The sequence below is a fragment of the Zonotrichia leucophrys genome, chromosome 1, assembly GCF_028769735.1.
Source record: "Zonotrichia leucophrys gambelii isolate GWCS_2022_RI chromosome 1, RI_Zleu_2.0, whole genome shotgun sequence".
Lineage (NCBI taxonomy): Eukaryota > Metazoa > Chordata > Aves > Passeriformes > Passerellidae > Zonotrichia > Zonotrichia leucophrys.
In genome coordinates, this window is record NC_088169.1 from 89,853,334 (window position 1) to 89,870,584 (window position 17,251).

Here is a 17,251-nt window from a genome sequence, read left to right on the forward strand (position 1 = left end):
CCTGCACTTACATGTATATTTTTAACTTGGACTGAGGAACACAAACTGAGTTGAAAAACAGAAACCCTATTACTGAAACATTTAAATGGTTATCATTACCTCTGTGCACAGGGCTTGTCTCTCTGGAGATCTCCTCTTCTGCTTGTTCTGCCTCTTTAAGTCCTGTCCACTTCTCTTTATGTACTGCCCCCTTGCTGTCCTCCTGTTTCTTATCTTGGGCGTATTTCTCAGACACAGATAGAAGGCTGTAGGTCGAAATCTGATGATTGCTTTGAATAGCATGAACAGTGAGAGTAAATTCCAGAGAGTCCTGAAACCTGGAATCACAAATTAGACAAAACTGTCTGATGTCAGTGGGCACAACATACCATTTTACCTTGACCAAAAGTGCATGAATAGTGTAGTTTACTTATTGCACATGCAATCTTTACATATAAATCCACAAGTCAGTAAGTAATTGCATAGCAGGATGACATATGACACTATCTATTGGCTTTTATGCAATCTAAGAATGGAGATGATCAAGAATAAACACATGAAGACTTTTCCCAATATTGAAACTTATATCAGGTTCTTCATGAGAGTAATTTTCATCTTCCACTAAGGACTTGTCAAAAACACGCTCATTCTATCTTTTTTCCCATTTACATACTCTGTGTGCCTAAGGTGGTTTTTTAATTGTGTGTTTATTTTATTAATTAATGTTTTGCTCTTACCTAGATCTATGAAAACCAACTCAAAATGGACCTCATGCCTAAACTTTTGTTCTTGAGAAAGTTTGTTTTGTAACTTCAAATTGTATAGAGAACATTGTGTTAGCAATGACATTAAAATACCTGACAGACACACAACACGTCTTAAAAACAGGCACTCATTTCCCAGGTTGTTTTTCAACACTTCAGTAAGAGTTCTTGGTTCTTATTGAACTTACTGGCAAAACCCCAGGCAAATAGTCTCAACCAGCTTTCTCCATTCAGAAGTGAATCCAAACAAAGCAATTTCCTTCATTTGACTATCTGCATTTTTACCAAAGGTTCAATAGAAGAAATTACAAATAAATATGAACATATACTCTTGTGTATGTTTGAAGAATAAGTAAGATTCTTAAATAAGAACAGAATCATAACAGAACAGACTAAATACTGATTATATGAGAGAGAGAAAAAAAAATCACATTCTTTTTTCTTGTGGGAGGTACAACTTCATAGACAATTAACCCCATGGAAGGTCAGAAGAAAAGTGGTAATTACTGTTTTTGTAGTTTCTGCAGTCCAATGAATTGTTTCTCGTGCTCCCAAGCCAGCTGCTTTTGCACTAACTGGATTCTCTGTAGTGTCTGCCTGTCCAGCTCTTCAAAGATCCTACGGTCCATCTCAAACTCCTGCAGGAAGACAGAAAACCCAGCATCACATTATTTTGGCTACTAGATCTTCATAATAAATATTTTTACCTAGGTGCCTTAGTTGCATGCACATCAACACTATCCTTTATTTCAGAAGCTATCTCCACAGAGAACCAAATTATTTTCCTGTGCTTCTTGCTTGGCACAAATAATCAGTTGTGATTCAGCTGTGATTCAGAAGTCCATCAATTTATATATTCTTAAAACTACCTTAATCCAAAGCATTGGACATCTTTGGCCCCAACATGGTATGTAGCAATATTTTAGAAAAAGGTACCTGTAAATGTAAATGATCCTAATAAAAGCCAGGTGTACCTCTCTATGCAACTGCATGTGCTTGGGCAACTCCTGATTCTTTTGAAGGAGCAAAACAAAGTCTTGTCTCAGTGCACTTAACTCCTCTCTTTTCTTAGTTTTCTTTTCTTCAACTTCCTTCATTTTCCGTTCATGCTCCTCTTTCTGCTTGTATTCCTCAATACTGAAAATACATAAAAAGGAAATGATGTTATCTCAATGCAAGAGTGGAAAGGTTACAGTTTATATGACCTTTTAGATTTCCTTAATAGTCTTAAATTCCCAGTGAACTCAATGGTTCTTAAGGTAACTTAAAAAGGAATAATCTTTCTGTATATTTACACACTCTTAACATCAAGGGGCTTTGACTTTTTGCTGTCTCTGTAGTACGAAGTTAACTGCCTCATAGTATGATATTTGAATTACTTCCAGAGAAAAATAGATGAAATGGAGAGAAAGCATGAAAAAACAGTGTGTTTCACAAACAAATGACCCAAATTCTGGGTTGATCAATTTGTCCCTCTTCTTTGTAGGCAAAAAGAAATACATGTGAAAAGAGCTACCAACACTTGAAAATCCTTTTCATCATTATCTATGCATCTCTTACTTGTAGGCATCAGGATCCTTAATGTCTTCAGTAGCCTTCTCCTTCTCAAGACCTCTCTGGAATAAAAACATTGTCTTGTCTTTAAACAAGCAGGTATAGTTCAGCTTTTATAAAGATTAAGACAGAGCTTTCACCACCTCTCACAAAAACAAAAGAAATCTTCATTTTCAATATTACTATCTGGCCTTAAATATTACGTTGTAATGTTTCAAGCAGAAAAAGCAATGAAGTTGGTTTATATGTAAAAAGAACTAATGAAACATTAGGGACAGAGAACACAAATCCTATAACCTCCCCAGTGGCATAAATCATTACATCATTGCTTGTCCTAAGTTCACTCTGTCCCATAACACCTTTGGTTCTCTACCTCCCAGCCCAATTCTCTTGCCTCCCTTCACAGCCACATTGACAAGAGTCAGTGTGTCACAGGCTAATTCCAAGTTACTTCTGTAATTAGTCTGGTTGGCTTTTGCTGACTGCATAATGGATTCACAATTATTAGCTGTGAAGAATGGCAGATGGATGGACATTGCAGTAGCACAAGCCTCATTTCCCTAGGCAATCATTGTCTGACAAAACAGGGGGGACTATCACCCAACAATTTAGTTGTACTTAATTGATCTGTAATTTAACTCAATTAGTTTCAGATGATTTGTATTTGATTCTCTAAGAATCTCATTAAGTTTAATGAAGATAGAATTTTTTAAATTTTTCACATGACTTAAAACTAGATCAGATACTTAATGAAGATATACTTTGAAAAGGAAAAACTCTATTAGAATGTTCATTAAGAAATGTTGTTAGCCTGAACAACAGAACTGACCATAAAGGCCTTTATATAGAGCTACTTACATATTTAAAACTATAAATCTGAAAATGTGCTTATACTTGTATATGAATAACTTCTTGTAATATTGGAGTTAGTAAGGCTCTGATATCAAAGGTTCGAATAATTCACTTTTAGAAAGTAACACTGGCTCTATTCTCAGTGCCATATGTTTTTGTCGTACTGGTAAAGAATTCCAACTAGTCATGAACAATTTAGCTGAATTACCAAAATCACAATTTCCTCTGCCTCCGTTGCCAAGCATCCTTCAAAATGTAGTTACTAACCAGTATTAAAACATATTTAAAAGTTTAATTTGTTTTATGTTGACACTTTCAAGATTTTTTAACTCTACTGAATGTATGGCCACTGTAATATTTATTGTGCACAATGGCATTTCTTTACTCAACAGGTCTCACTGCTTCTTTCAAGTTATATTTATTCAATTCAGACACTCTTAAGACTTTTTAAAAATTCAATGAAGTCTGAACATTTTAGTTGACATCCCTCTTCCTGTGCATTATCAGTAGAATTGCTTCTGAGTTCCAGTGTCATCCGTTTAAATGTGCTAAAGATGATCAGCTCTGCAGTGAATGCAGGACACCTGTAAATTCATTACTACTAATGCTGCCCAAGAGTGAAAGAGCAACAGCATCAGCATCATGTTGTGCTCTTTTGCAAATGTAAAAAAATCCATGGTGAATTTTAGATGAATGGTACTAGATGTATGGAGAAAGTACATATATGATATTCTCCAATAGTATTTCTAGAATCTCCAGAGCAGAATCATACTTTACTGGAATTAAACCCAAGAAAGGTATGAAGTATGAGAAATCCTTGCAATTTTTCATTCCAGGAATATGCATGACTACACCTTTGAGTGGGAAAGCACTGGCAGAATGTTACGCATGAATAAGAGATACTATGTTTATTTGGAGAAAAACACAAAACACTGAGAAGGAAGAATGCAGTCCCAGAGCCCATTTATTAGGGAACATTTTGCAAGAGCTATTCTTCTAAATAGTTGGGGAAACTTCAGCTTTTGCTGTGAAAGATCTTTAAGAAAAATAATTGAACCATGTTTGCCCATCTGGATTGCTTCATTCCAAATAGGCCTAATTCAGTGAAAGAGGGTACCAACTTACCCTAGGAGGGGGGATCATGACTTTTATCTCTTTGGGAACCTCTTCCTCTGACAAGAGGTCAAATGTAAAAATGTTTCCATCTCCACCACAGGTAATCAGACACCCATCATCATGGCTACAACAGATCCCCCGGATCTGCCCATTATCGTTGTCGTGCACATTCAGGTACCAGTAGTCCTTGAGGGCACCCTCAGAGATGCCTCCCTCCCTGAGAGGATAGGCACGCAGGGAGCCATCCTGCATCCCACAGAACATCAGCGGGGGCTGGGTACTGTTAAATAAACAACAAGAAAGAGTAATACCAGCAACTTCTAACAAGCAAGCTCAAAATATTAAAAGAGCTGATCTTGTTTAATAGAAATCACTCTCCCAAGTTTGGAAGCTGAAAGCAAAGTATTTGGACCACTTAAAATATGTGTGATTCTACTATGAAGTGTTTTGCAGCTAATTGGCTGCACTTGCTATATATCTTAGAACTACTTTTAGCCCTGAGCTGGGCAGTGTAGCAGACACAAAGTTAAAAATGAGAAAAGCAGATTTTTAGCCCCTGCTCCCCATTTAGTACAGATGGTGGTGAATACAGCCAGCAGTAGATTAAACCCTGAATTAAACCTGCCTCCTTTTGATGCAGAACATGCATATTCTTACAGAGAACCTAATACTGGGAGTCTGAAAAGAATCCAGCCTTTCTATTCATACAGTTCACAGAATGTCCTGAGAAGCCTATATTCTTAGCACTAGAGGGATGGACTGACTGCTCCATGTTCTAATTCTCTTTGTTAACTATGATAAAGAACTGCTGTTCTGTTGATCACTATATGCAGGTTCTCCTAGAAACCTTAGAAACCTAAGGGTTCTACAATGTAGGGGGGTTGACTTCTAGTCTGTACTTACTTAGAAATCTCACTTTTTCGTCTTTGAAGGTCTTTTAAAATTATTCTATCAGACACATGGCTCAGCTATGTCCATTAGAAATTTTAAGTGAAACTCAGTACCAGGAAAATCAGAGAGAGTTCGTGTATACTAGAGTTGAGCCACAATTGAAAAGGGACAAAGGAGCATACACTCCCCCTTCCAAGTTAAATTTCATCAAGATTTATCCCAGAGCTATTTCTTACATTACAGTATTTTACCAGAAGGAGATTCGGTGAATGGGATTGTTCTCAGTGTTCTTCATAGGAATCACTTCAAAAGGTTCATCCTTCCTCTTCTCAGGGTCTTCTTCGCCACCATGTGAGAATTCACAATGATAGAGAAACCCTGAGTCGTATCCACCCTGAAGAAGAGAAGGACCATAAGGAAATGGTGACAAAAGAGAACTGAAGCAACTGACCAGGAAAATGCAAATTTCAGAATAATTCTTCCTTTCTTAAGGACCTGTGATAGGTTAGAAAATGCTACCTCCAAACACCTAGAGACCCTATTTATCCACAGACAGAAGTCTGTCATGATCTCTGGCATTAAAAGCCATTCTACCACTATGCTAAAATTCTACCTTCTGCTTGTGAGGGAACAGCTCAGTCTTTGTGCCCATTCAGCCACCACTAAGAAGGGCACCTACTGGATATTAACCAAACAATCTGAATCAGAGTGACACTACTGGTATACTTCACAACAACCAGTGAAACCAGTCAAGGATGAAAGGAATTGGATGTCCTAGGGATGACAGGTTTCAAAGGGAAAGGATGTCACATCATGCAACCCAATCAATATGAAGTAAAAACTGATTTACCAAGGAAAGCCAAAATTTTCCGGGTGCTGAATAAAAGCCACAGAGGATGGGACTGGGCTCCTCTGGTATGTAGACAGGTGGCAATGGCTCCTCTTCAGCTTCTTCCTCTTTAGTTTCTTCTACCTCAAGTCCCAGCTCCTTTTGCTGCTTTATCCATTCAAGCCTTGCCTTCTCCTTCTCTTCTTTTTCTTTCTCTCTCCGAGCAATCTCGTCTTTCAGCTATTACAACAAGCAGAGAAACACCAAGACATGAAACCAAGGCACTCCACACATCACTGACTGAAGGAGTCTCATACATGAAATCCAAGGTGGTCCTGGCATTATACATACAAAATATCTACAGAAATCTCTTTCCAGTCAACTTAGCAGAGATCAACCAGACTTCATGGGACTCGCCAGTGAAATTCCCCCCTTTCCCTCCTCTGAAGTATCTACTCTTGCTCTTTTGAGACAGAAATAATTTTGAATGACAAGTAGATTTCAACATTTCTTCAGAGAGATTATTCCAAATCTTCACCACTATGCTTACTCCTGCAGAAATCCTAAGTCTTGTCCCCTGCCTGCCTTGGAGAAAGAAAAGAACTGGAAAGCTGAACTCGAATAAGTTCTAGTGCATCATTGGTATGGAGCAAAAGAGAGAAGCTGTAATTGACTTAAATTGTGAACAATGAAGGAAAGATTTATCAAACCTTCAGAATTCTCTTCCATCCAAGCATGCTATAGCATAAACAAATACCATTCTCTAAAACAATAGCTTCCTAAGAAGACATTAGATAGCTGAACCAGCAAGCCCTTAAATATTATCAGCTGATCTTTGTCTAGTACACCTTTTAAAAAATCTCCTGTTCTAGGGATAGGAATAATAAAAATTACTTTCTTTATCACCACCCTTACTGGGAGAAATCTTTCCTTGCATTAGAACATCCTTTTTGTAACTTATTAATTATTTATCTAATTCCAAAGTAAAAAGAGAGCCATTAATATTCTTTCTCTCTGTAGAAACATTTTTTATTTTTAGTGATTGTTTCTCAATATTATTCTTCTAATTTGACTAAAAAACAAAAAGAAAATCAATCAAAAAACAAACAAACAAGAAAACCAACAAAACTCAATACATATTATTTTAATCTTTCCTTTCTCATGCATGCTTTGTGATCATTCTTATAGGTATTGCTGTGAAAAAGCATCTAGAGATCTTGCTCCTGCATGCTGACTTCCTCCAAATTATAACACAGAATGAAGCTTTGCCTGACATTCGGTAATATAGGAGCAGTTAACAGACAAGGCAGAGAAATCACAGGTTAACAACAGAACGACAGAGGCTGTTGATAATGGATTAAGTATGGAACTGAGAGCCTGCTCACTGGAGTTCTCCTTCTGAGTCTAACATCAGCTTGTTTTTTAGTTTCACAAAACCAACTGTAGCTGTGACTTGACATAACTCTTTTCCTTTGGCCCCACACAATCTTTTTAAATACTAAGTACCATTCAGAAATTAAATGCACACCTTTAAACGTAAAAGATTTTTCAAAAGCCAGAAACACTGCTTAAAAATAAAAAGGGATGTTTCATATTTGCTTCAAGGTGACTACCTGGCAGTTTAATAACTGTTGAAAGAAATTTCCTATAGGGTGAATATCAGCCACAAGAAACAGTGCTTTTTGTCAAAATTACCAAAATTAAAATATTTTGAGAACTAATGCACTACCTTTCCCTTTCTCTAATGCTGTCTTCTAATTATAATCAAAATTCACATCATGCTTTCAGTGTCATGTAGGTTTGAATAAACCAAAAACAACTTGTAATTTCAAGCCACAAATGGCTTTCACCTGCCATTCCTTTTCAAGGAGCTTAGCAAAAACCCTGTGATGACATACAGGGACTAGAAACTCTTCTGTGTAGTTTGGTCACCTGGCACAATGAAGAAGATGAAATTCTGCCACAGGAGAGTTTTTTACCTTGATTTGGGATTTAACACTATAAAAATGGAAGTACTGTGTTGGCAGGTCTACTATGTGATAGGTGGTCCCTGTATACTGCTTCCCATGGTGAGGGGCAGGAACCTGGACAGCAAAGCCATTCTCACAAAGGATGAGCAGCGTGCTCTTGTCCTGTACAAAAACACAAAGAATGGGGCAGATGTATAAATGGAATCGAGACAAACGGGAAGAAAAGTTGGTTAGGCAGATGCATAGGCATAAAGCCAAACTCCAGCCACACTTACCATGCTCTTATTTCTATGTACACTTTTAAATGGACATCAGAAGTCAGTGAGCTTCTTTTATGCTAGGCAAAGCTAAGGAATTGAGGAAATACTTGCTGTGTCCAAACCAGCTGAAATTCTGACACTGCTTAGCTTGAAAGCAGTATGATGATCTTTTGGAAATTTGGTTAAATTAAAAGATGGATTTGACCCATGACTTAGTAGGTTTTTGGTTGATAATTTCTTATATTTCCATACTAATAAATCCTTTATATCATCAAGACTTGGCTCAAAGTCTTGCCAAATGCTACTTACCTTACAGTTTGTTTTTTGTTGGCACCTCACAAGTCCTTTAAAATGGGAAGTTAGGAAGAATAGGTGAGGTGAAGGTAATAATTATTCAGTGTTTTGAGTTTTTAAAAGAAAAGTCTGTATTTAGTTTCAATTTTCATAAACTATCTGGAGAATAGAGAGAGGCTTTTTTTATCTGACCTATCATTAAAAATGTGCAAAGAGGACATTTTAGAGTTGCTATGGAAACCCTAACAAGGAATGATATGGTTCCTGTGTCTATAGGATCTCAGTTTAAAAATGCCTTCATTAAATGTAATGTATTTAAATAACCAGTGCTTCTTTAAAACAAACCAAAAAAAAGAAGAGGTGTGACACTCAGATGCTGGCACTGTGTTAAGCAAATGTTCTTGTCTAGCAATGGAGGCCAGATACTAGTAGAGAAACTTACTCAGGCAGAATCTAACACCCAAGACACAATGGGTGCTTTTTTTAGTAAGGAGAAGTACCTTGTCTTTAAGGAAAAGACTCAAAATGCAACTGTCAGATCAAGATCTGTTGTTTCTGCAGTAACATAGAATTCATACCAACAAGACTTATTTTGCCAGCTTTTAGAAGTGGAAATAACCACACTTTGCCACTATGCACCTGCAAAATGTATCTTGCTAGAATTTAAATATAATTAATAGTCTCTCCTCTAAATAAGGTTACTGGACCAAATAAAATTTCAAATGTTACCCTAACCCTAGAACACTTTTAAATATTAGCAAAAACCTACATTGGTATGTCCTGACACATTTCAAACACAGAATGTGAATTTCAAGAAGCACCCAAAATCTTTCTTAATGTCAAAAAGCTTTTCAAAAGCCTGTTTTAATAGGGGCAAGAGTCACAGACGGTAATGCCCAAATAACTTCTTTGTCAAAGAGAATCAGTTCTTCCAAAAGCTAAGGAATAAGATTGTTTCTTCAAGTCAAGGGCTCAAAAAGCATACCAAAACCTTGTAGTTTGCATTATCCAAAACCCAAAATATGTCCATAGTGACCAAACCAGAGATTTAGCTATACAGAACCTTTTGTCATGTTGAAGCAGCATGAAGAACAAAGGAACAAAACATTATTTGTATTGTCTATAGAGGACATGACTAGAGTCATGGATCTTCATCTATTTTGACTGAAAATTCTTTTTAAAATTATATGTTAACACTGCTGGGAAGGAAAGAAAACAAATATGCATTACTCACATGAGAAGGTGGAGACCACTGTAATGCCTGTACAGGCCCAGGGACACAGATGAATCCAATAGGCCTGTATTCATTCTTAACAGCAAAAAAGAAAACTGTTTTATCTTTACTCTGAGGAAAAACAAACAAACAAGCAAAGATGATGACTGAATCATCACTGACCAAAAATTCAAAAGACTCTAAGTACTTTATGACATAGGCACACACTTCCATTTTTTTGTGTTTAAACAGGGGACATTTAGGACTGGATTTCCATGATGATTACTGGGAGGAAATAAAAACCCTGCCCACACTGTTCCAAGAAACATGTTGCACCCATATCTCTTAATGGCCTCCTTTGGCATCACCTGCCATGTGCATTCTATCCATTGCCCCATGAGCTCCTTTAAATCTCAGGCTCAGGCCTGATTTTTCAGATAAGGCAGCACAAGCTGATTTCCCCAGATAACAAGTTCAAAAACTGGCACACAATATGATTCATTTTACCTTAAATCCTACATTAAATTAAATGCATGGGAATTCAGCTTAAGGAACGTGTAAGTGCAAATGCAAACTGATCATGGCTAAGGACAAGCTTTTAAAAAGAGACACCACATTAACTGGAAACCATCTCAAAGACTACCAGGCATAATGACTGACTGACTGACTGACCGACCCTGTGGCAAGGCCAAGCAGCGCTGGGCAGCAGCTGGATTGCTGCCAATGTGGTGTACCAACGGACTTGCTTTTACTAATTCCAAGATCCTAGTAAACTAATTCCTGAACCAAATGAACCAAATCCATTTTCAAAGGGAATTACAGAATTCACACTAAACAGTCCACTAATTCACAAAATGAATTGTGTGAATTGCATGGTTGCTTTCCTTCAGAAAAACAGGTGTGAGTGCAAACAGATCCTTCTCCCTGCACAGAGAACTACAGCAAGCAATCAACAGCAGCAACAGAAGTAAAACTGCATTGTCAGTAAACAAACTTGTACCTTATCTCCTTTTAAAGGCTCTACATTTGTGGCTTAATAAAACCAACCAAACTGCATGATACATACCCCTGTGGCAAACACATATCCCTTTGGTTCATATGCCAGGGCTGTGACTGCAGCAGCATGAGGTTTGAAAACTTGTTTCAGATTTATCTCTGCAATCTCATTGGCCTGTCCTTCATGACCGGGCAGCAGTGTGGGATCATAAACTTCAATCATGCGGACAACACCATCTTCAAACCCCACAGCAATTAGACCTCCCTCAGGACTTACCTTTAAGTGAAACAAAGAAAAAAAAAGTACAGTGTACATCTGAGAGCTTCAAAGAATAATCCATATTATGCTCTGTTGTTTACCTTTAAACTCACCTTATGTGGAAGTGTTGCTAAAGCACAAAGAATATTGCATACATGGGAAATGTCATTTATCATCTCTAATATGATATCACAAAGGAAGAGAGAGGACTGGGGCCTATTTTTGGGTTGGATTGTGTTTTGGTTTTTTTTAGTGATAACATGTCACTGAAACTGAAGATGTTAATGAGGATGTGGTTGTAATGTCAGAGGAAGAGGTAATTCATACTGACATAAAGATATATCAGTAGCTTCTTAAGCAAAAGAGCTGAAACTCAAACCAAAGAATTATGTTTCCCTGAATATAATATGGGGCACCAAAGGTAAGTATGATTTTTTAAGAGGTCAGGGAACAGGCTTGGGTCTGGCTGAGTCCATAGAAAGTACAGCAGTCAACAAGGAATGCCACTTGAGATGGAAAGGAGGAGGAGTCCTTACTGTAAGTGCTGTAGGTAAGCCAATTGCTAACAATTAAGAGAGGCTTCAACTGTGATAAAGCTTAGCAGAGACAGGCCTGTGTTTTAGCTGGATATAGCTGGACTTGTGGATTTAGCTGATATTTTGGCATATGTGGTAATGTTTTGAAGGCGATTATGAGCTGACTTGTCACTATTCACTTATCTAACAAAGACACTGCTAGCTTGGCTATGAGGAGATTATGGTATACAGATGCTTCAAAGTATGTTGGACTAAGTTTTCTTAGATTAATAGCAGAGATTTTAAAATACATTTGCACTCTTTAAATTGCGACCAAGTACCTAATGCAATTTTAAATGCAGCTGGATAGACTAAGTGCCTTTTGTTTTTCAGATTGTGTCAAGTAATAACTTTCATAAAACTGAACCGAGTCAGTTTTGTGATGCTGTACAATTTATTGTGGCAGACATCTTACCTCATGAAGGTACAGGTAACCACTTAACAGCATCTCTGAAAGCCTGCATGACCAGAATTATATTTTTATAAAATAATAACTTTTATAAAATGAAGGCACTCTCCCAGTGGAACCCTCACTTTGAACATTCAAGTAATTATTTGCCTCCTAAATTTGCTTGTTATTAATCCACTAGGCTGCTATGTTTTCTCAAGAACATGACTAGACACTACTTTAATTAAAATTAGCAAATATGCCTACAAGTGATAGACTCCACATTCCACAAATGATCAGTTCTGGCAACAGTTTTTAATGATTTATCTCCAAATGTTTGTGATTTGTCTGGGTGTCATTTCAAAATGTGTTAACTAACTCATGTTAATTGACATTTGCTCTGTGTGGGTTAAATAGAAGCTGTTAGTCTAAAAACTCAGACTACTTCCCATACTGCACACAGAAATCTGATTTTAAAATTTTAGGAAGGCACAAAGTAGGATACCTGAAAACCCATAGTAAAGTTAAACTGTTCCCATACTGTATACAAACATACTACCCCACAAACTTATCTATCCTGCTGCAGTGAATTTCACCATGTCCTAACAAGTGAGCTCTAATGTCTTGTTTGCTGAGCAGCTTCCTGGATGCTGGCAGGCTCATAGGCTCCTTGATGAATTTTTGCTTAACAGGCTAGGAAATACTCACAATAGACGGTGCCCATGCCAGCGCTGTTCCTCCCTGTTTAAACTTGATTACGCTCAGTTGGCTGTTGCTGCTGAAATCATAGATGCGCACTGTCCCTGTGTGGAAAGGAGACAGTAAGATTTTATTTCTTGCAATGTCACTTACATGTTAGGATTTATGGAGAAATGTCTATTTATTTGAATTAAAATCTGGATTAAATGTATGTTCTCTCTTTTGAGTAACAAAATGTCGGCATGAAAGATGACTGATGGTTACAGAGCACCATAGCTAACATGGTGCTCATGAACAAAATACATGATTTCTTCACTCTTCAACTTATACAGAACCAAGAATTTTTGAGGCTGAGGGTTGTAATAAGAAGTCCCAGGCAGACAATCTACATGTAATTTTCAAGTGAGCACAGAATTGTGGCATACTCTACGGAAAATCTGTACTGACAACATAGGAAAATATGATAGGCTACTATTTAGAACTGCCTAGGGAAGAAAACATAGGAGATTGTCCACAAAAGATCTGATTTCATTAGAGGGAAAATAACCAGATTCATAGGCACACATACTGATTGCATAAAATTCCCTTCCAACTAGCATTTATGTGAAACATAGTTTGCTCAACTGGTAGGAGTTAGTCCTCAGGCTAGAAGAATATCTGCATTGCACAATGCAGATGAATTACAAGACAGTACTGACAAGAATTTAATTAAAAGACCTTGTAATGTTTTCTGAACAGTGTAAATGACATTTTAGTGTTCTGGCCAGTAGTTCTTCTTTCAAAGCACAATAAAGCTAACATTGAGAGGCCTGAACAGCAACCTCTATACAAGTTAAGTGAATATGTCTGTAATTGCTTGTTATCTGTTCATGAGAGCATAATAGGTATTGCATTTTCTAAGAAAGGCACAAACATTAATATTTGCAATGGCTTACACAATGCTGCAGGTGCATGTAATTCCTTACAATATAAAAATCCCAAAACTTATTAAACCCCAGCACTGAATACAAGTACTGTTACTCAAACCAGATGCCTCACCTTTCCAGCCATTCCTTCAGAACAAACAATTCACGAAGTTTCTCATTAAAAACTTCCATTGCCACAGTCCCAGGTTTTTAGGATGAAGGAGTCTTAAAGTATTGTTTCAAAACATTCATGGTTTGGCTTAACTATTAAAGAACTGATCCCAGGAATAACAACTGGATGGAAAGTGACTTTGCAATAGCAAAAGCACAAAACCAAAACACAGTAGCTCCAAACCAAGCATCATTGCCCTTCAAAACCAATAATGGCAGTGGCATGAGAGGAAAGGAACAGTGCACTCACGGTCAAGAGCTGTGGTGGCCATCAGGCATGTAAAGGGAGACACACCGATGGCCTCAATCCCCCCAGAGTGGAAGGTACACACACGCTCTGGGTCATGGCTCTGCGGTGCAAAACAGAAGAGAAATTATGCTGCATTTTACACTTGTGCTCACCAGTTTGAGCTTATGCTGCCTGGGAAATAATTTAATCATCCAAGACATTACAGACTTTGCAACATTTTTTTTTACATTAAATATAATTAGTTTGTATAGTATGTGTTTTTTTTTACCGTAAAATTCTTGGAACATATTTTACTTTTCACATTAGAATTCTATTCCCCACAAGGGATTGTTCCTATTAACTTTATTATGTTCCAGAGCAAAAATTAAATGCCACTTTTTCACCTCTGTCATCTATTTCTCCATGAAAAACATCTCCAGCAGTAACACTAGTTACTAGTAGGATAAAACCCTTCAAATGTGTTTCATCTTCTTCTTATTTTTTTCTAGTTCTCTCTTTCATTTAAAGACTACAGTAAGGATTAGTTCTAACACCTGTCTATAGAGAAAATAACAACACTCCTTGAACTCATTTCCTGCATCCATGCAGCTTTCATTACCAGTTTACAGAATTAATCTCCTTTAAAGTAACTTGAATTTGGCAGCTGAAATTTCAGGAATCAAAAATCAAATTCCTCCATACCATCCTGCACAATCATTACAATCAATTATGTTTGAAAACTTTAGGAAATAAAATATCTGTTTCAATGCCACAAGTTTCTACCATACAACTTCACAAAACACAAATTTCATTCCTGATGGAACCACTATAGTTACAGGATGTCATAGGACATGGTTCCTATTGCAAATGAACTGAAGAAATCAGAAGAAATAAAAACCAAAATTACCATATTTGAAAAAGTCAAATCCAGCTTCCATATTGATCCACTTGTATCCTGAAGAAAAAAACACATTAATTGAATATTTTCAGACTCAATTTGGAAATAAAAGTGCACATGGTGACTTCTTAAAAAGTCCTTAATGATTATCACTGTGAAACAAAAATTACTAAATGCAATTATGTTAGTCTTAAGATTCCCATTCATCACTTTAAGGTAATAGAACTTGACAATACCTTTTGGCATTCTCCTATTCTTATGCCAGTCTCACACATTACTATACACTAAAAACACAGCACAGCATAACGTAACATAATTCAATTGGAAGGGACCTGCAAGGATCATCTCGTCCAATTGCCTGATCACTTCAGGCCTGACAAAAATTTAAACTATATTATTAAAGTCCTCTATATATGCCTCTTAAACATTGACAGGCTTGGAACTTAAACAACCTCTCTAGGAAGCCTGTTTCTGTGTTAAAAAAAACCACAAAAACAATAAACCTGTCGGTAGGTAGGTAGATAAGAAGATTATTTTCTATATATCTAGAAGACTGAATTCTACTAAAAAGAAACACTCTGATTTGTAATAGACTTCTACTATTACTTACCAGCATGTTCCTCATTTTGCAGCATGTTCCTCGTTTTGTGTTTCTCCACAGAGATGCATGTACCTGAGTGTGTCTTACCTGAGCAAACCAGAAGGACTGTCCCTGGTCATGAATTTTTGTAATGAAATTCAGGCTGACATTCTTGCCAAGCCAAAGTTCATTCATAGGCTCCATCTCCACTAACCCTGTGTCATCCACAGGATCAGCAGTATCTACTATCTCAAAGTTCCACATCTTCATGGCATTGGAAGCATTAAAAAAAGAAAAAATAAAAAAGCTTTTTTTATAAGACCAGGTGATTTTCATACACAATAAATACGGAAAATCAAAATTTTAAGAAAGTAAAATCGCTGCTTTGAACATAACTAGAACAGTGACTGGAGCTTCAATTGAGCCCTGACACTAGCAGAGCTGTACATGGCAAGTTCAGAACTATGCAGAATAAATGGTATCTGTGGGCACTCAGCATGGCTCATACTGAAGCAGCACAAAGTAATGGGAAGTCTAACCCTTCCATGTTCTGCTCTGTACGATAAGGACACCACATCAGTTAGCACGCTTATAATCACGTGAATTTTCCTAAGGGAAAACACCAACCTATAAAATACAACAACAACAACAGTGTTTGTAACCCTCCCCTGTCTATAGGTCAGTATAGCATTGATTATGTTGGCCATTCCACACATCAGCAGAAGACATATCATGTTCTCCCTTAAAGAGCAGGGAAATAAGATTGCAAAATTCTTGATCATTGACAGGTGAGATCAGAAAGTGGTGTGATGCATAAGGAAAACATTTTGACCTTAATTTACAGAATTATTTGTTAACTTCAGGATGCTTTTTCTTTAATTTTCCACCATTTTAGGACATGTATCTTTGAGATGCTAGTTAATTTCTGTGTTATTTTAACATTCATAATCTGAGCTTTTAAACATGCAGAAAATTAATTTCAAATATTCCTGTAGCTTGTTTTTTATCTTTTAGATAACACCACATGTTAATAGGCCTGGAAGTTATACAATGTTAGAATGTAGTCAGGAACAAAGCTGTTAGAAAACCACTGAAGATTGTTTTGATTTACTAAAGTAAAAGCTGATTTATTTATTACTAATTAACAAGGAAAACTGCATGCCATGCTATCCAGTTCAAATACATATACTATGGAGATGTGCTCTTATTTTCTTTGTTATACCATATAATTTTTGGAAATAAACTATCCTCCAAAAATCTGGTAAAGGAAATACATATTTACCTGCTGACCATACATGTGCACACCTAAAGGCAGAGCAAAAGAAAAACTCACCCGAATGACACCATCTTTTCCAACAGAGTAAAGGTCTCCTTCATCAAAAATTAACTGGCTGATAGGGCCCTCGTGACAAGGCTTGTGTCCAGCTTGACAGAGCTCTACTTTAATGAGGCCACCTTCCCAAAGCAGCAAATTGCCCCACTCAGTTCCTGAGACAACCTTCAATGCAAATGAAGATAAGTATGTAAGCACCTGCATGTAATTGTGCAGAAGTAGGCAAGAACCCAATTAACATTTGTGTCTTCCTTCCATGAAAGCATCAAAGCAGTGGCAAAGTACAGACATTTGCAAGAGAAGATGTAAAGGGTGAGGAGGTTCAACTTTTTAGCAATGTGACATAATTTGCATGCACTGAAATTGGTGAAGATTGGGACCAACAGTCTCTTTGTATTTCTGTACACTAATGTTTTCACATTAGAAGACACTCTGCCCTAAGCCAACCCAGATCTTTTTTCTGGGAATTACAATACTAACTATTTTCCAATTATTA

The 17,251-nt window shown here is 37.0% G+C and overlaps 1 protein-coding gene across 1 annotated transcript in view; it reads right to left on the reverse strand.

Moving 5' to 3' along the window:
* The window catches only part of CFAP44 (cilia and flagella associated protein 44), a 37,101-nt gene that overhangs the window by 13,432 nt on the left and 6,418 nt on the right, over window positions 1-17,251 (reverse strand). The window contains exons 7-21 of the mRNA XM_064721835.1: window positions 16,756-16,920; window positions 15,531-15,686; window positions 14,852-14,899; window positions 13,966-14,065; window positions 12,649-12,743; window positions 10,789-10,995; window positions 9,744-9,854; window positions 7,965-8,117; window positions 6,007-6,225; window positions 5,408-5,550; window positions 4,275-4,545; window positions 2,304-2,359; window positions 1,718-1,880; window positions 1,251-1,381; window positions 100-317 (exon numbers count right to left, since the gene is read on the reverse strand). Coding sequence (XP_064577905.1) covers window positions 100-317; window positions 1,251-1,381; window positions 1,718-1,880; window positions 2,304-2,359; window positions 4,275-4,545; window positions 5,408-5,550; window positions 6,007-6,225; window positions 7,965-8,117; window positions 9,744-9,854; window positions 10,789-10,995; window positions 12,649-12,743; window positions 13,966-14,065; window positions 14,852-14,899; window positions 15,531-15,686; window positions 16,756-16,920 — 2,236 coding nt within the window. The remainder of the gene's footprint in view (window positions 1-99; window positions 318-1,250; window positions 1,382-1,717; window positions 1,881-2,303; window positions 2,360-4,274; window positions 4,546-5,407; window positions 5,551-6,006; window positions 6,226-7,964; window positions 8,118-9,743; window positions 9,855-10,788; window positions 10,996-12,648; window positions 12,744-13,965; window positions 14,066-14,851; window positions 14,900-15,530; window positions 15,687-16,755; window positions 16,921-17,251) is intronic.